Source organism: Gadus morhua, chromosome 20, assembly GCF_902167405.1.
Source record: "Gadus morhua chromosome 20, gadMor3.0, whole genome shotgun sequence".
Lineage (NCBI taxonomy): Eukaryota > Metazoa > Chordata > Actinopteri > Gadiformes > Gadidae > Gadus > Gadus morhua.
Genome location: NC_044067.1, coordinates 8,849,624 through 8,869,496, shown reverse-complemented (window position 1 = coordinate 8,869,496; position 19,873 = coordinate 8,849,624). Strand labels below are relative to the sequence as shown.

The 19,873-nt window shown below is 45.4% G+C and overlaps 1 protein-coding gene across 1 annotated transcript in view; it reads left to right on the top strand.

Annotated features, from left to right (window-relative positions):
- pou2f1b (POU class 2 homeobox 1b) overlaps positions 1-19,145 on the top strand; it is a 20,418-nt gene extending 1,273 nt beyond the window's left edge. Inside the window, 15 exon segments of the mRNA XM_030343254.1 lie at positions 4,028-4,093; positions 4,863-4,951; positions 5,810-5,902; positions 6,449-6,622; positions 7,091-7,220; positions 7,623-7,714; positions 8,355-8,528; positions 8,888-9,029; positions 9,294-9,439; positions 10,123-10,308; positions 10,775-10,877; positions 11,050-11,371; positions 11,973-12,073; positions 12,241-12,418; positions 12,420-19,145. Of these exon segments, the coding sequence (XP_030199114.1) occupies positions 4,028-4,093; positions 4,863-4,951; positions 5,810-5,902; positions 6,449-6,622; positions 7,091-7,220; positions 7,623-7,714; positions 8,355-8,528; positions 8,888-9,029; positions 9,294-9,439; positions 10,123-10,308; positions 10,775-10,877; positions 11,050-11,371; positions 11,973-12,073; positions 12,241-12,418; positions 12,420-12,627 (2,204 nt within the window). The 3' untranslated portion in view covers positions 12,628-19,145.
- Positions 19,146-19,873: the final 728 nt, after the last annotated feature.

Genomic DNA, 19,873 nt, shown 5'->3' with positions numbered 1-19,873 from the left:
GGGGTTCAACAGTTGTACCTGTGTAGTTTCCTTTTGGTCTAGGGAGGGGTAGTTAAGCCTACTTTCCGAAGCCCACAATAGCTAGCAGGGCATTCTCATTCACTCTTGTCTAAAGGCAGGACAAGACATGGCTTGCAGACGTTACCACATGCATCCCCCCTCCCAACGCTACAGTTTGAAACCTGGGCTAAAACAACCAGCGTTGAATCAGATATGGATACACTGCTCTTGGCTGTATTTACTCAATTACCGCAACTACTCTGTGCTTTATACAGTTTGTCTTAATGTTTGCGGTCACATACTTTGTATTTGTTTTCCTATTATTTGTCCATACCTTATTCATTACTTTCTCAAGGCACTGAAAAGATGGCAATCCTTGGTTCATCTGTAACCATTTGTGTACATGATTTATTGGGTAAATCTATGTTGCATAAATGCAACCTCCTTAATGGAAATAGGGCAGCTTTTTTTCCAACAGTAGATAAATGCTCCCCCCCCCCCCCCCCCCCCTGGTTAGACGAGCACTGCCATAAATGTGCAAATGTCCAAAAACGTTATGTTTACAGTAAGGACATTTTCCCTCACACATTAGGATAAATTCTTAAATGTTGTAACTCTTCTAGTTTCTTTTTTTCAAAGACTAATTGTGTCATCCTCCGACTTTACTCTTTTCTCATTTAATCAGTTTTACAGTTCCACCCTTATTCCATCCGTGGAGTTCCATTATGAATATTCATTAATGTAAACAGAGTTGTCATGAATAATGCATCATTCCCTCTAATAGATTCAGGTCTTGGCATCTGAAAGTATTGAGAAGCACTACATGAAGGCTCTGGTTAGACGAGCTGTCTGAGAGTGGAGTTTGAGAATCTAACTAATAGGGTCACAGCCACTTCTCGACTGTAACAAAGTTGAGTGTCATCTAAGGCACATTTTAACACTGTTTTATTCTGAGCGCAGAGAGTACAGCTGAAATCCGTAGCGGTGACAAAGCACACAGGCAGTTGGATCAAGAGTCTCTTTTAGAACACAACAAAGCATGCCACCCACTCAAATTTGTTTGGTTTTTCAATCCATGCCATTTATTACACCTTGATCGTCAGAGAGAACATATGCACATTTATAATTTGGAATTTAAGTACTCTGTGGGAGAATTTTGGCAAATGGATATTGTCAGTCACACTTAAAACTACTTCTTATGAACTACTATGTACCCCAAACTCTTGGAAAAATATTTTAGCAGAGGTATTAGAAGATTTTTATGGTTATTCTAGGCAGCAGGAATTATTATTGTTATTGCTTATTGTTAAATCAATAAGCTTATTCTTGTTTGTAGGTGTAAAAAACACATATCATCCATATGATATAAGGGTAAAAGACGTGGTAACCAATTGTAACGGAGACGCCCAAACCAGAAACATAACATATTATGTGGAATCATTCTTATTTTTTTCATCATCAAAGTATGTTTAGTAAACCTTTTAATACCTGACCACAAACACTTCATGATGTGTAGGACTCTTTACACTCTTTGATCAGTGAAAGAATAGTATCCTCCTGACAGCTCATCATTTAACACATTTCTATTCGGCCAGATAGATGGACTTGTAAATGGGAGCAAGAGAAGTGGTTTTCCCCTCCACTTCAACATGGTTGGTTGAGTTGAATGTGGAGGTGCTAATTATTTTTTTTCTTCTCTCATCTCATGCTGAAACTCTCTGCCCATGTTAACTTCGCTGCCATATACCGCCGGCCTTTCAATGTAACGGCACTAATGAGCTAGCTATTTAAAATTCTCTTTGCAGGATATTTGTATAATGCATTGTTCTGTAGCAGCCAGCAGGGCTTTCAGCCCATAGTTCAGTAGCAGCAAAAGTGAGAGAAACATCTTGGTAGAAAAAGGTTTGGATTTTTCTTACCACCTCATCCTTTCCATTCTTTATTTCCTCAAATAATTGCTTGTGTGTTGGCATTGTGTGAAGGGGAAAAATAAATAGTTGGCCATCTCTTTTACAACTTTCACTTACTTTTTCCAGAGCGATACCTTTTGCCCTGTGTCCCGTCAGGAACAGCAGCCTTCTCTCCACTCGTTATAGAATCAAGGATATTCTTGAACATACTTAATGTGTAGGTGTTTTGTACTATTATAGGAGGGGTCATGAAGGTTAGCAACAGGTTTTGCAGTGTACTTCCTCTATCTGTTTGTTACCGTTTGTCTCCTGCAATCTCGTTAAACAGTGAGGTATCTGGGCTACACTGTGACAACTTCACCTTGTCAACTGGGCTGCACAAGCCTGTTGTATCGTAATGGCTTGGTACAGAGGAATTGGCTTTTACTGGTTTTGGCTGTCTAGAAGCTGTGTTGTCCTTCAGTCTAGTTAGTTGTTCCAGGCAGAATAACAATGAGTCCGATGGCGGCGTATCACCACGGCAGCCTTGTCTCCCTGTCATGTTAACTCTCAGAACATGTTTAAAATGAATTTTAAAAGGCTGGGAAATTAAACACTAATGGAATTTAAAGCTAATCTAAATATGCTAATCTCCAAGCACTTCATAAACATTGCCAGCGAAAAAACCCGACGCCCACTCTCTGTAGTTACTCACTGTGGAATGCTTTAGCCACAGGGGGTCCAGCAGTAATGACAGACTTGTGCTGGATTAATGTGCAGTTATTTATTTCCATTTGAGCGAGTCCCCCTCTGCCTCCCCTCATTCCCCATTAATAGTTGGGCCCAGTTTCCATGGCTGCGGGAGGTGCTCTGCTCGGGCAGCCTGAGACATTCTATTAGCGCCGTCGCCGACGTGCTCAGACCCCGTCAACAGGCCCTACGCTGCATTCTGGGATATCTCCAACCCTTTACCTGCTCTTAGCTAATTACTTTATTTTTTTTGCCTTGCACTCAAGCAATAATTGGTCTTTGGCTGCTGCTTCCTGGGCCCGCACGATGGCACCGAGTGCTGTTTGTATCACTTTTTCCTCCCGTGTCCTCCTTATTCTGCCGGTTTTTTTATCGTCCTCCAAAAGCCATCCAATTAATATGCTAATGAGCTGATAAATATTTATAGCGGTTTAAATTATGCAGAAAGCTTTCGGAGCCTGGTGTGAAATGCGTTGCTCACAGGACTTCAAAGCCTTGCATCGCTAACGAGGCTGGGGCAGATTTGCATACGGCTTTAATCAGCTGAATACTGATTATGCTTCATTATAGTTTGAGGGAGGGGGCGGGGGAGGCTGCCAGCTGCACTTGTCGTTAGTTTCATTCCTTCGACCAGAGGGAGAGTGTGAGAGGGAACTTTTACTGAAGTCGTGACAATCTTGGCACATATGAGAGGGCGAAAGAGAGAGACAGCGAGAGGGACCGAAAAAGGGTGTGTGTGTGCAAAGTAGGGTCTGTAATAGTGGGTGTCCGAAGGGGAAGAAGAAAAGAGAGTTGGGAGAGCAAAGCCAAGGGGAGCTGTTTGCCTAAACCCTCTCGGCTTTCCCAGCTTGCATATCCTAGTGTTGCTCAGTGGACCGTGAGGTGGACACTGCCGCTGTGTCTGTGTGCAGCTCTAGCTGTGTATTAGACTCCGCTCGCTGACCACTGGAGAGTGAAAAGAGAGAGAGAGAAGCAGGTGGAGGGAGTTCGGTCTGTGGCTTTGCCAAGCACAGGCTGTTTTCTGTAGCTTGTGTTTCGCACGGTTGCAGGAATAACGGTTGGATCGGAAGCGGGTAAGTTTGTTAATCGTTTGGCTGTTTGTGTGTGTTTCCTTTTTAGAAGGTTCGATGGTCTGACATATCGAGGTATTTTAGACGGGAGAATTGGTGACTCTATTCTCAATGGGCAGTGTTGTTGCATATCGGTAGAGGGCATTGTGGTCCAAGAGGTGTGAGGATGTTGATGGGACTTGTGCTTCTGTTAAAAGTGATGAGGGCAACAGGAGGAATGTGTGTGACTTGGGTCAAGCCGCTGTGCCTGAACACCCGCAGCCTCTGTGTTGTGTTGTGACAAGGTCGCTCATTATCCCTCTCGTTCACCTCTTGCAGATTCTAAAATGAGTAATCACTCGCAAACGACTAAATGTGCAATGGCGAGTGGTGAAGGAAACACAGGTGAGTGATCACAGCTCTTTCTCCTCTTCTTCTTTTTTTGGCGCTACGTGGACAAATTGTTACAGACACGGTTACACGGCCTAATCAACAGGTTGGGGAATTGGAAACTGAAATTGGCCATTATTTTCTTTGAGCAAAAGTGAAACAGTCCGTTTGGTGCGGTGCACTTGAACTTCTCTTGTGCTTGCTCATTATGGAAATTAAAAGTATGGCAGCCGTCCAACCTACTTGTTACACAATCGTTTTTTGGTAAGTTAAATGTTTCGACCACAGGGCCTCTTTTGGTCACTGTGTTATCAGATTCAATGTCCCCTCTTTGGTGCTGGTGGACTAAATCTGTAATGTCCATTAATGAACATAGATTGGATCATTTATATCAAACTATACATTATTGTGTAATGATTTAGCTGCATGGTATTGCATGATGTTGATATGATATGGAGGTTTCATTGTCCTTAAGCAGTTTACAGGTGAATGCACCCATGGCACATCCTTTTTTTTTTTCCTCCAGTAAACACAAAGTAGAGTTCGATTTGACATGAAGTTATACTTAGATAAACCAATTAAGTTTAATTCAATCTACGTAGCAAAGGCCAGCAGGACACGGCACAGTATAGCATGATTCCTAAGAGTCAAGACAGCATGAATGTTCCCTCTCTTACCGCCATAACATAATTCAGGATCTTTTATAACCCCCGATACACATTTCACTGTTGTTGTTTTTGAACTTGACGGTATCGTCGTTAACGAGCAGAATCTCTTTCCTCAGGAGCCCAGACAAATGGACTGGACTATTCGAGGAGCATACCAACCACATGTGCAATCACTAACGCACACGCACAAGCCCTCCTCCAACAGGTAAGCCACGCACGCACGCACGCACGCACGCACGCACGCAAGTGTACACCCACACGGTTCTTTAGCAAGAGTGTCACATATAATACTATTCATTACATTTATTATAGTTTCATCATTTGTATAGAATCAGGGTTAGACTGTGACTGTTTTTCCACTTCTCAGAAAATGCCTTCATAAAGGCTACATTCAAGGTTTAGACTGAAGCGTAATTGTTACACTGGAGGTAAAGTATAAAGTTTGAATATGGACATGCTGATGCGCCCAACCAGGAAGACTTTATTGAAATTAGCCTGGCTCTCTGGGTGTCGCCTGGCAACAAGGCAGATTAATCAACCCTGTATGCTAATTAGCTGCTTTGCGGTTGCTCGGAAACAGATGTCGGAGAATATGCAAATCTATGCAGAATTTACATGCACTGCATAACAGTTATTTTAATTAGCATCTCAACTTCCCCCGTCTCAAAAGGCTGCAGTAGTTTTTTTTATATATTTTTTTTCTAGACTTTCTCACTATGATAATCCTTTTCTCTCTTCAGAAATAAAAAGCCTTATGCTGAGAGCACTGTTATACTGGAAATATGAGATAACTTTAACGTTATCTCTCATTGCCAATACTATTGGGACAGTGGCACAGAATTCCTCCCTTCTCAATTAAATTTCCCCAGCCTGTGGTTTAATTAAAACCTCAATTTAATTAGATTATTTTAATAGGCCTATGCTATTGTTTGATGCTACAAAACAGTGCTTTAACCGCTTTATTGGGTTGACTCTCGGTGTGTGTGTGTGCGCACGTACGTACATGCGTGCGTGTGCGCAGGCTGTGCTCTAAGTCCTCCACTCTGTGCTCTGCCCCCACTAGTCAATGTCAGAAGACACAGCTCTTCCGACCTCCGTCCAGCAGAATGCGTTGCCTCAGACCCAGCTAATGCTGGCAGGGGGACAGATAGCGGGAGTAAGTCGCATGCTGACTGGTCGTTTGAATAGCAAGGCCCCGCCCGTGCATCTGGGCTCAGATCGATCACACGGTCTCTGACCCCGATTCCCCGGCGAGGGCCGTCTTCTCCCATCACCCACTCCATGTCCGGGCGCTTCTCCTTGGCACCGGCCGGAAGATGGACATTGTCCACGTTCTGGGACGCTGAAGCTGTCCCTTCAAAAGCTCCATCCCGCATTGTCTGGATTTCATCACTGTCCTCCTCATTTCTGATCTCGGGTTGACTCTGTGGCTGTGATGGAGAGGCGACCTGTCTTGTCACTCATGTTCTGTAGACGCTCATGACGCTCTTCATGCATGTGGTCCAGTGTTTCCAAGCTCAGCCGTACCGGGTTCACTTCCATTAGCCTGACCTCTGCGTAGCCCGCCCGTCTCCATATGGTCGTGTGTGTGTGTGTGTGTGTGTGTGTGTGTGTGTGTGTGTGTTGTCTCGCGGCCGAACTCTGTGGTGAAACTCTTAAAGCGATGAGTTAAGCCATTAACTCTCCTCCTTTCTCCCGCTAGTTGACCCTGAGTCCAGCGCAGCAGCAGATGCTGATCCAGCAGGCCCAGGCCCAGCTCCTGGCTGCGGCCGTGCAGCACTCAGCCAACCAGCAGAACAGCACCACGGGTGCCAGCATCTCAGCCTCCGCTGCCACGCCCATTACCCAGCTGTCCCAGCCCATCCAGATCACCTCGGTAAGGGAGCCACTCGCACACACTCACACACTCACTCATTCACTTGCATGTCTTGACTTGGACGTCACAAAATTGTACTAAATGTATATGTATTAGGTTTTGGCGGTCGTCTATATTTTCGCCTCTATACTGGTTCTTCTAGATTGTCCAATTGCCAGGGAGTGGTGGGAGGAGGGGTTTGGGGAGTTATATCAACTAAGCAATACGAAGTCTTCATTTTATTTAAATTCCATGGACATCGAGTTGACGATAACTCCTAAAAACATTCACAAGTCAACGATATGAATGCACGGAGGCATAGTGCAATATTGGTCTACGAGCGCTCAGTTTATATTACTGTGTAGGAAAAACAAATTGTCGATCATCCCTTCAAGTATACGATCCATGTGCTTGCATGTGTTTTTTCACTCGTCAAACGGTGCTGGCCATTTGAGTTAGTGGCGGTTCTGATTGTTGGTGTCTCCGCAGCAGCTTCAGCAGCTCCAACAGCAGAACCTGGGTATGCCCCAGTATGTCCTGGTGCAGCCCGGACACCACATCGCTACGTCACTGCAGCCCACACAGTTCATCATCTCACAGACACCGCAGGGCCAGCAGAGTACGTAGCACTCCCCCGGGGTCTAGGAAACGCACGCCTTCTAGTGGCTGACGTGCTATCAACAGGAATAATGATGCATTTTGAAGTGTGTAGCCCTATTTGTTTTGCCACGGTAAACGGCTCAAGGTAAATAAGATTGCGGGAGAAATGCACATAATACAAGATGCATATCGAAGTAAAACTAGAATAAAGATCAGATACATTGCAATACTAAAATACTGTACTTGTAAAACCTTTTGTAAATATAGTCAAGTATTACATGCAAGTTTAAGTATTGCTCTTTCATGAGATAAATTGCACTTTATTCATTTATTTACCCCTAGTAGGGGAACCAGAAGCGAGCACATGCATATATGAACACATCCTGACTGTTTGTAGGTCTGCCTTTCTTTGACTCTGCAGCGCTATTGCAAGGCACGAGTCTTTTAACTCAACTACCTCAAAGCCAAGCCAACCTCCTGCCGTCTCAACAGAGCATCTCTCTGACCACTCAGGTACCTACCTCGGGGCTGCTGTCCCCCCCACCCCCTCTGTCAAAGTGTGTTGCCTATGTGTGGTTTGTGGTGCCGCCAACGAGCCTGTTCCAGTGATCCACGGCGTCTGTGTTCTCCTTGAAGACGGCCCGTCGGGAATAGGCTAGCTTGGAGAACAACGTCACCGAGGTCTACTTTGAAGTCCTTTTCATCGTGCTGCCTTTTTGATATGGCTCACTAAAAGGCATTTCCATAGACATTTCAAAGCTTTTATGTCAAAGCCGTGTTCCCCAGCTTTGTACCGTCAGGATGCGGGGTACGCATTTTCTTGTGTGATATTGAGATGAGAAACACTGTTTTTCATGCGATACCACAATATTGACATTGTGGTGTTTAATTATTCAGTGCACATGAGGTCATCTTGATAACTGATCTAGTAATGTGAATATGGGATGACCTCACCATTTCAGTAGGCTAAAAGTATTGTAATAACTGCAGAAAGGTGGTTGACATATTGTGAAGAGGCATTTCAAGAACACGTAATAAGTGTCAAATTGCACTGATTGAATTAGCTTTACGTGGTTTTGACATTGATGTAACGCATGGCGAGTCCACGGTTATCATGGACCGTAACAATAACGATAACGGTTTGTGCTTTCAGCCTGCAACACCAACCCGTACGATAGCATCTACCCCTCTCCAGTCCCTCCCCCACAGCCTGACCCCCCCAAAACGGCTGGACACCCCCATCCTGGAAGAGCCCAGTGACCTGGAGGAGCTAGAGCAGTTCGCCAAGACCTTCAAACAGAGACGCATCAAGCTAGGCTTCACGCAGGTACGGACTGCGGGCATTCAGCTCACTATAATGGAAATAATGGAGCCAGCTGTAATGGAAACGTATTGTTAAACATATTCTTCCTGTTCGGAAACCGTCTATAATGTTAATGGCTTGCAAAGTTGCTTTATCTATGAATATTTCTATGCATCTATCACTAAGAATCTTCATATTGATAATACAATTATTAAACCCCGGGCAAAATATCAATTTTCACCACTAGATGGCATCAAGTATGAGTGATGAGTTTAAATGATCCACTTTTATCACAGAGCTAATTATACTTTGCATAGGGGCCAGCAGGTCCCTCAGTGCATCTGCTATTTCTCACTGCCTGTCTTTCCTTCTCTCCAAACCAGGGGGACGTGGGCCTAGCCATGGGGAAGCTTTATGGCAACGACTTCAGCCAGACCACCATCTCCCGCTTCGAGGCCTTGAACCTGAGCTTTAAGAACATGTGCAAACTCAAGCCCCTGCTGGAGAAGTGGCTCAACGATGCAGGTTGGTGACCGAGGTCAAAGCTCTACATTTCGTGAATCTGTGCCCTCCCACTCTTATCCCACAACTACTCCCCAACCAATCTATACCGTCGGTCGACTACGCCCAGACTTGTGTGTATTGTCACCTCAAAGTTTGCGTTTCACGCTCTTTGGTAGGTCTGTATAACTTGAAAGATTTCCCGGCCCTGGAAAGGTCCTGGCGGATCAGTTGCCTGCTTGTCCTTTACCTCTCCCTCCGTCCCTTGTGCCCGTGCTGTTTGTGCAGAGAACCTGTCGTCTGACCAGTCCCTGTCCAGCCCCAACGCCCTGGGCTCCCCCGGCCTGGGCATCGAGGGCCTCAACCGCCGGCGCAAGAAAAGGACCAGCATTGAGACCAACATCCGCGTGGCCTTAGAGAAGAGCTTTATGGAGGTAAGAGACTCGGTAGGCATGGACTGTAGCAGCTGAGTGAATACAATCTTTTTTTTTTATTCAAATGTTACTACTTATCATCTTTACTTGTATTGCGTGTTTTAATATTTTGATGTTGATTATTGTAGTCAGGCAATCTAAAATGAGCTTGAATATAAGCCAGAGGGGAAGAGCACATCTGACTTGGAACAGCCTTCGTGGACTATCCTGGGTCTTTTAGTATTTTTAATTGCCTTTGGCAGATGGCACTGATGCGGCAGAACATTCTACGCGTCAATGATGTGTTAGTGCTCGAACAGATTGGACCGCTTTCTTCTCATTCAAATCAATTAGGACTAGTATCATCCAGGCTGGGACTGGGTGAATGATGCTGTGGTTTACACACCATCATTCTGTGGGTTTTGTGTGACCTGCAGACTTGAGCTTTAATAGTTATGTACGTTGCCCCGCTCAGTTCTTTTTATTAAAAAGGCAGCCAGCATCGATTTTTATAAGTCGGTAATTGGCATATTAAGTTCCAGACAATGTATCCGTTAATTAAACAAACTCTCTGAAATGCGATGTCTCCATTTGTGTGTTGGTCAGATGGCGTTTGTGTGGGTGTATGTGCGTGCCTGGCAACGTAAGGTTTATTGTCGGTCCCAGACTTACATGGCGTCTCTGGCTTCTTTCTCCTCTTCAAGCAAAACCAAAAGCCTACATCGGAGGAGATCACCATGATCGCCGACCAGCTCAACATGGAGAAGGAGGTGATCCGGGTCTGGTTCTGCAACCGCCGTCAGAAGGAGAAGCGTATTAACCCCCCCAGCAGCTGCCACTCTGTGGGCCACACCCCCATCAAAACCATCTTCAACCCCAGCAGCCCTCTGGTATGAACAGTCTCCTCGTATGGTGCAGTAGAATGCATCATGGGACAATTTTGCCCCCATTTTGAGAAGGGAGTTCATCCTGAACAAAAGTAAACATGCCATAGCCCAGGCTAATCAAAACTTTGTTTTGCCGTGTCTCACATGAGAAACATTGTGGTAGTCCCAAACACAAACAACGTCTCCCCATAATGTCGAATCATTTCACAATTAATAACTTGGCGATCAACCAAACACCATCGCGACCGACATTCCTATGCTCCTGTACGTACAAATTGGAGGTACTTTTCTGCCACTTTGTGTCTGGTTGCGGGTGTTGCTATCGGTTTGCCCTGAAAAAATCGGTTGAATAAAAGGTCTTTGGGGTTCTCGGCAACACCTGCCTGCGCATCACACACACGGAATGCCGGGGAAACCTGCCTTGATCGCAATGTTGTTTCTGAATGTCCCTCTCCCCCCTCCTGCCTAGGTGGCCAGCACAGCAAGCCTTGTGAGCAGTCCTACTCTGACCACCCCCTCCACCCTGACTGTAAACTCAGTGATGCCCCTGTGTAGCACCAGCGTCTTCACAGGTGCGTGTCTTTTCCGTGTGGGTCTGACTCAGACATGTCTAGCCATTATAGCTTTATGACCATTATGATTATAAGTGGCTCTATGGGGAATTCTGGATTGGCGCTTGTGTTGTGTGCGTTTGTAAATAACCTGCTGTATCTCTCCATACCTCCCGCTCCTCTACCTGCAAAGGCACCACCATGGGCATGACCAACACGGCCTCGGTCATCTCGACCACGCCCATGGTGACCACCATGGCCAGCTCGCCGGTGCTGAGCCCGTCAGTGGTGAGCCTTCACTCGGAGGCAAGCAAGGCCAGCGGCCACGAGCACATGGTCATCACGCCCACGTCCCTCGCCGCCACGTTCAGCGGAGGCGGCCAAGTGATGGTGTCTGCGTCCGGGCTGTCGGCCGCCCTGCAGAACGCCGCTCAGTTACCCAACAACTTCGCCGCCATTGCCGCCGCAGCCGGACTCAACCCGGGGCTCATGGCGTCCCCTCAGTTTGCGCCAGGGTACGTGACACGCCGTGCCTCACACGCAGCTTTCCCTTAAGCTTTCTGCAAATGTGCATTAGCCAAGATTTCAGGGTTGGAAAGAGAGAGGAAGAGTGCACGTTTTAGAAAAAGAATCCGCTCCCTTGCTCTCTTCCTCCTAAGCCGTCGAGAGGTGTCCCATTCACCCACCACTGATTGACAGGGAAGATAGATTCCTTAACCAAATCAGGGCACAGATGTCCTGATCGTTCAGTCATTATTCTGGAGCGGTCTTAAACGTCTCCATTCAGAGGCAGGCAACCGCAAACGGATATTCCCCAGAGCATTTCATCTTTTATCAGCAGACGGGAAGGCATTTCAAATAAAACCTCCTAAATCGTCTTGTGTACACATGATAATGTACTCACTGAAGGTCCGTTATGGAGCTGCAGAGAGGATGATGCAGCTTAGTGTAAGGCTATCCCTCCATCCCTGGTATTTTATCGTTGCCATTCTTTCCTGTATGTTATGCCGTGTAGGAGCAGGTGTCATGTGACTATGATATTAATCAGCCGGCTCCAGGTGAGTGCTGTGTTGACGCGGTCTTCTCGCTGTGTGCTGACTGTTTCTGTGTCCACAGGGGGGCGCTGCTAAGTCTCGGCCCGGGTGGTCTCGGAGGAGCCCTGGGTCCCACCCTCATGAGCAACAGCACCCTAGCCACACTGCAAGGTGTTTGGAGTGGCAAGTAACTTTAAATTACTCTCCATTCGACACTCGGACATCCCCCCCCCCCATAATCTACACACAATGCATCCATCAACAACATGAGCCTCCCCTCGCCCCCTCCAGTCCGTCAGGTCCTCTGCGCTGAGCCGCTCCCTCTCATGCCGTTGTCCTCCTGCCCACAGCTCTGACCTCCGGCGGTAGCCTGCCCATCACCTCCCTGGACGGCAACCTGCTGTTCGCCAACACCTCGGGGGGCAACGCGCACAACCTGGTGACGGCGCCGCTCTTCCTCAACCCCCAGAACCTGTCGCTGCTCACCAGCAACCCCGTGAGCCTGGTGTCGGCCGGGGGGGCGGGCGGGGGGGCCCTGCAGCTCACCAGCGACGCCCACCACCAAGCCACCACCGCCGGCATGCCCGCCTCCACCATCACCACAGCCTCCAAGGCCCAGTGAGGCCTGCCTGCGCAGGCCCCTCGTAGCGCGCACTGCCCCGGGGCCATCCCACGCGCCCTGTGCTGTGGGGCCGGTCACTGGGGGAGTCGGAGGGAGCGGGGGGAGTCAGAGTTAGATTGACATCGGCTCGACGCTTCAGCCCCGCTTTTCAATCCTCCTTCTTCTACTCGTCCGTTCCTCCAACCCCCCCCCCCACCCCTGTTGAAATGTCATTGTTTTCGCTGCCACCAAAAATTGTAGTCCGCCTCTAACCCAGGTGAGACAGTCGTTGTCTTTCGTTTTTGTTTTCCTGCTACAGTGTCACACACACCGTAGCCAGACTGTTCTACCACAGACTCCCGCTCCAAGCCCAGAGTCACCACTGTGGTACCACTGAGCTGTTTGTCTTGTTCACTTTAATTTTTTTGTGAGTGTCTGTGTATGTATATCTATATAGATATATACTATGTATCCTTTCTAATTCAGAATTAGCTCTGGAATACTTTCTAACCAAAAAGTCATGATTATTTCTTTTTCAACTTTCTAACCACCAAATTGTTAACCATTAACAATACTCATCATCACTAAAGGGGGCTTGTGCGTCCCCCAAATAATAGTTTATCTATCGGGTACTGTTGGACAGACCCATACCAAATTCATATCAAAGTTATGTCTTCTAGGACGTATGATTTAGTTGTTTTTTATGTTTTTCTTTTATATATCTTTTTTTTTTTTTAAGCGTCTAAATCTAATATCAACCTAAAATGAATCGTTCAACTCCTATATCACTTTCTAACTGTGGTTATAAGGCTTTAAAAACGAGTAATAAGTGGCCGATGTGACGCTTGTTGCTTTAAGGGTGCGAAGGAGCAGACGTGTCCCTTCAGTCCACTCTGTCTGTAAACACTGAGCTCTACACGCCGCAGCAGTGGCGTGACCGCCACCCAGTTGGCTTCTGTTTGTAAACTGGCCGTCTGGGCGCCGACCATAGACACTGATCGGGGCTCGACTCCTCACGTCGAGAGCTTTAAAGCGGCGCCGCACACAAGCGGCACGTTCCGAACGAGGGTGTCGACGAAGAAATATTATCGAATTATTATCATTATTATTCTTAGTTGATGATCGTGGTGGTTGAACTGTCGGGCTTCAGTGGGTGTGTGTGTGTGACCGGGTCCCCACAGGGCCCCCAGTCGCCAGAGGGCACAGGCTGTGCTGCAGTCGGCACGGAGGGCCACGATCATCACACTAACACATTGGGTAGGTGGGTTGTTTTTTTTGTTGCCTGTTTTTTTTACGTACCGTCGTATCTACTTGTGCACAGTATCTGTACCAAAAAAAAGGAACTGGATCATTGAGCTGCAGTCTGCCTGTTGTATGAGGTGTGAAAAATCTGTTGGCGTTTTTTTTTTTTAACGGTCCTTTTTTAGGTTGCAGTCGTTTGACTGGCTTACTTCAAGAAATACCAAAAATATTTGTTAAAACAATTGTGTAGTTTAGCATAGCCTAGTCGATATATTTATTAATACAACATTTCTCATTGTCAGCAAACTATAGAAATGCAATATTTTGATCATTTTCCAAAGATAACTTTTTAAGTTTTTTTCCTTGCTCAGCTTTTAATTGGCAGCACAAATTACCAAATATGGGTTTGGCAGGTCGGGGCATGAGGAAGCGGTTTCCTTCCGCTTAGTTTCTATAAATAACCTGGGTGGGAATTTTTAATGGTTTTATAATTTTGGGCCCTCTTTAATCTTGTTCGGTTCTCTGATTCCTACAGTGAACATGGTCTAGGCTATTTTTAGTAGCGGTTTTGAACTATAATAACGCTTTTAGGAGAACTTGTCAGTTTTCGGTTGGATTTTTAAGTTTTCCAAAAGAAAAATAAGAGAAAATCTAGCCATAATACTAAAGCTTAAACCAAAGTGGTTTTTTTCATGCGCTGGTGTGCCTCCGATAGCACGCATGTTACTGTTGACCGTTACTCCCATGCCTCCGTCAACCACCCCCCTCTTTCACTCATACTTGCGTTCTTCGGTGGTTGTTGTTGCTGCTTAATAAGGACCACAGGAAGAAAACTTAGCTTTAACCACTTGCTGCTTTCAGCGTCTATGAAAGCCTCGTCTGTTGGCGGGAGGCCTGCATGACCTCCTATAGCTTTACCGCTGCATCCTGGGAAATTCAGGTGCAGCGGACCAGCCCCCCCCCCCCCCCCACTGTGAGAGTGCAGGGAGCAGCAGATCAGTCTCTAAACCTGTCTTCTTGGAGACCGCCTGCGCCACCCCTTCCCATTCCCCAACGTGCGTGTCCCTAAAGAGACACGGCGGTAGCTCGCTTGATTACACCTGCTAAACCACGCTTGTACCATGCCAAAGTATCTGACCCAACCTGTTAGACGAAGCCGTGCGGATAATGTGCTGCACCTTCAGCCCCCACCTCCTCCTCCATATCCCTTCCTAGAATCTCCTCACGATTTTACTACTGCTAAAGAGGAGTCAAATTAACAGCCACCGGTGGTTATTCAAAACACTTGACCGCAGTGAAATGTGTCCATTGAAGTCCTTCTTTCTACTGGCAAATTACTATTGTCTGAATATACCTCAGCAGCACTTGGACGCAACGTTCTTTACTAGAAATGTCTTGGCTGGAGAAGCGGTGTGGAATGTACAAGCACTGTCTGGCTTGCCATTTCGAAATTGATAGTGAACCACGAATAATAATTAAAAAAAATACTAAGACAACTTACTACTGCTATTTTCTAGTACTACTATTTATGAGGTATTTCCAGGTTAAACTGTTATTTTGCGATCCTTCTTGCCAAAGTGATAGCCTCTCTCTCCGCAGCCTGGCCGGTGTCTTGCTGCTCACGTTTCTGGCTCCTCAGACCAGCGTAGGCTCTGAGGACCGGCCCTCTGTTAGTGTTGTTTGTACCCAAGAGTTTGAAGAGTGCGCTAGCAAGGTGTACCCAGTAGCCATCGTCACCATTGGGTTGTTACTGAAATATTTATCCGAGGAACGACGTAAGAATTAGATTTCTTTTCTCTTTTTTTTCTTTCTCTCTTCATTCTATACATATAAATATATATATATTCAACACATGTAAGATATATTCATATTTTATATTTGAACCAGTATGTTATCAAGACTGAATGTAGTGTTTATCATTCGTACTAAAAAGAAAAAATCTTCCCCTAAATACTTCCTTTTTATTATTGCAGAATTAGCAGAACTTTTTTTGAAAACTGTCTAGACCAAAAAAGAAAGTACAAGAAGACTTGAGAACATGCTTGTGTGGGCAGTGGGCACACAGGAGCCGCTGCCAGTTCTGTCTGTCTGTGTTAATAGGTGCAACCTTTTCAGTGGCAGTGGCGAGTAAAGCCGTGCTCTGATTGGACGCACTGCATGGAAGTTGGGAAGATGGAGACTCACAAACCATCCTCGTTCTTAATCTCAGTTTTATATAGTTTGAGTTGTTCTTTTGAGCTCTCCTGGACTTGATTTGCCGTGTCGTCTTTAACAATCATTCGATTTTTATTATTTTTTATTACTTTATGCCTTTAATTGTTTTGTATAGTGTCTGTGTGTGTGAGGGCAAGATCACTGGCTTACTTCGTTTGAAAATAACAAAAAAATATTAACTATCATTTATGCCTTATTGTTATGTAGTAGACAAACGCATTGTAGCATTGTTGTTGTTGATGTGTGTCTGCGGGGGGAGCTGTCCCCATCTGGTGTAGGGACCAGCTAGTGCATTGTTTTCACTGAAACAGTTCAATGTACGATGGGCATTTTGTGTGCTGTCCTGACGTGATTGCGTTGCAACCTATAGTTGTATAGGTGTGACTCCAAACAGGCAGCAGATGCCTGTGTAAAAGCTTTACTAATAACTCCAGCAGGTGTGTATGTGTGGGGGTGTGTGTGTGTGTGTGTGTGTGTGTGTGTGTGTGTATATGTGTGGGAGCACATATTTGGATTGGATTACAGAGAAAATAGGGAGGGCATCCAGCAAACCATTATGGTGCACCCCCCCCCCCCCCCCCCCCCCCCCCCATCTTCCAAGATGTGTTTGAGGGATGTTATACAACTGAAATGAGAACCTGCCTGTCTTCATTAAACCAAACAGTGGGTTCCCCTACCGAGTTCTTTTTAAGTTTTGGCTCGATTCGTTGCAAAGAAAAAGATTATTTTGATAGGTCAAGATCTGTTTTTCTTTGTTTTTACTAATTTGGTTTCCACTCTGTACTGAATGTTTGGTCTCGCGCAAGGAGCCGCCGGACATCGCCGTGGCCTGAATGCTTTTTGATTCGGTCGGGAATTCAGTGATCACTTTTCTAACGCTAAATTATGGATCGTTGCGTCTCTTTTCAGTAGGCCAAGACGGTACCACTTGGCTAGCCGCTTTACCGTTGGTTTAATGTTCAAAAGGTGGGAAACCTGTATGGCAAGGGAGCTGTTGTATACCTCATTTCTATCACGAAGAACGAGTCAAACTTGCTTTAATCTGTAGTAATAATAGTGATATAAAAAAAAAGAGAAAAAAAACTAAAAATAACATACGATATCGTTGGAGAAGCCCACGCGCCTGCCAGTTATAGAAAGGGGTTGTGAGATGCCTTCACCAGGGAGAGACTGTACATGCCAGTATCGCTTGTTCTTTTTTTTTTCTAACCCCCCCCCCCCCCCCTCGAGGTCACAAGTAAACCCTCATGGTTTACATTTATTTTTTCAAGCAGTCTTTAAAAATGTTTTATTGTAAGATATATGTATATAATTTATTCATTTTATTTTTATATGCGTCAGAGCAAAACCACACGCCTTGCTTAAAATATTTTTGGTTATGTTTTGTGTTTTTAAGTAGTGGAATGCTTTTCTATGCCCCGCCACCCTATATAACATATATTCCTATGATTTGACAATCCTTTCTTGTTTGATTCCGTTATGGTACATGTATAAGTCTCCCTGGGTGATTCGTATATCACAGCTCTGTTTGTAGTGCTCTTTTCTGTGGTAACAACAACATTAACCAAAGACTAATAGTGATTGTATGTGGAAGTACCTTTACCCCTCCCTGGCTTCCGGCCACTGCTTGACATCACATTGCAACCCAAGTGCCCATCGGTGTTGGTTTAGCATTTTGAGCCCAAAGACAGTCGTGTCTGCTGACATGGGAGTGGTACAGTTAGGGTGGGTATTCATGGGCTTCTCCAGCAGATCAAAAGTAAACCAATCCGGTGATGGCTGCGTGATATTTGTTAATACACACTGAGGGTTAATCCTGTGCACACTGTAAATGCTCAGGACCTAATATCTGTCTGTCTTCATCGCTGTTGCTATAGGTTACTTTTTGTCCCTTTCCTAAAGACCTTACCCCGTAGATGCTCTGTCGCTGCCTCTTCCGTACACACTGCGTCTGTCTGTGCCCCCCCCCCCCCCCCCCCGTACACTGTATTCCCTAGCGTGCTCGTCGTGATCCCGGGGTGCACGTCTTGTCGGTTTCCCGCAGAATTCTACCGCTTCACTCTCTTGTTGTCCAAGCTTCGCTTTTGACCTCATGTCTCTCTTGTGTCTTGGGGGGGCTCCGCTGTGACACTATGCATCACGATGCAGCACCCTGCCGGAGCTGCGTCCTACTGGCTCACGGGGCACCTGACTTCTGGCCCCGGCGAGTTTCGGTGACGCCGTTTCTTTGTTGTTGTTGTTGTTGGTGTTTTTTTTATCTCAAAGCTATTGTTACACGTGTGGTCGCAGGATCTCACAAGCCGATATCCCAAAGCAAAAATCCAAATATTTAACTTTTGACAAATGCAGATACCAAAGATGACTCTCTGTTCTGTGTCTCTTGATCTCTCTCGGTCCTTCAACCCACAGCTTGTGTATTAAGAGACAAACCCAGCACTGGCTTTTGTCATAGCCTCAGTAATTCCAAAGCTTAGATGTATATTTTGGTATATTTCTGAGAAACCTAAGTGGGGGTTAAAAAAGGTCTGTTCAACTTCTTGTTAGTCGTATCTCTTTTTTCTTTCACAGCATGGAACTAATTGCAGAACTGTCTTACTCTTGGTAGGTTAAAGAAATAGTATTTTTGTATGTTTTTGGGTGTGTTGTGTGTATGTGCGTGTGTGATATCGGTCCCCATCCCAAGTGAACATGGTTAAAAGAATAAGAAAAGAAAAAAAAATAAGGTAAACATGTACATATTTCTTCTGTTTGTGTATCTGGAGGGGAAGGCATTCTGTAAAGGCATTGCGTTCTCTGTTGGTGAGTCGGGGCCGAAACTAAAGGAATGGCTCCCAGTTCTCATTTTCTCTTCTAAATCTGAATCTGACTGTCCATAGAACTCTAAATACCCACACTGTCGTCGTGAACCTGAAACCTGAGTCTTTCGGTGTCACTACGGATGCGAATCCTGCTCAGCAGAAATAGAAGGGAGGGAGACCCCCTTCTGATGCGACCACAAAAGGCCTTCAGGGTCGGAGACGTAGAAAAGGAAGCTTGGGTAGAAACCGTATGTGAATCAGGATACGTAGTCGATATTTTGATGCATTTGTCTGCTGTATTTTTTTTGTTTTTTTTATACACATATAAAGATCTTTTACTGTAAACTGTACAGTTCTCTTTTGTTGTCAACATCATTAAACCATTTTCAAAGTGTTTTAACATGTTGTACCGTGTTTTAATTGTTCTTATGCAGGAGTATTGTATGTATAGGCTTACATGGGAACGGCCGAAAGAAGATTCAAGAGGATAGCTTTACAGAACATTTAAATTAAAAGGGAAATCAATTGGAAATGCATGTCCAACTAAAACCAAGCGTAACTGCAGACGTCAGCGATGATGCAACTGAGGGGCGGCCGCGGCGCTACTGGAAGGCAGCGACTCATAGGCGTCCATAGTGCTGATGCGATTTGACTGGGGAGAGAAATACCCATGTTGAGGAATCATAAAAAAAATATGTCGGAACACCTTTTTACCAAGAAATTGACCAACCTTGTATATATATATTACCTATTATATATACCATATATTGTACTGGTGTGAGCCTACTGAAGTGATTGAATAATCAAAAATGGGGTATTGCCACAAACCCAAGTTGTTGCTTGTCTAAACATTTTACTTCCTCTGTACACCACATACCCTTCAGGTGTCTTCAAGGGGAGACTTGGAACATGAGAATTGTTGCTTACCCCATCAACTTGGCGCTTCTTTTTCTTACGAGATTGTTTCTAGAAAAAAAATGGTGTATTTCATCATTTGGGTTCCTAGGAGATGTTTGAGACTGGTATATGTTCATATACTTTATTTGATAAACTTACCATTTCTTGTAATTCAATGACAGGCTGACCCACATTGCCCCCTTCGCTTTGAAGATCCTAGAAATTAAAAAA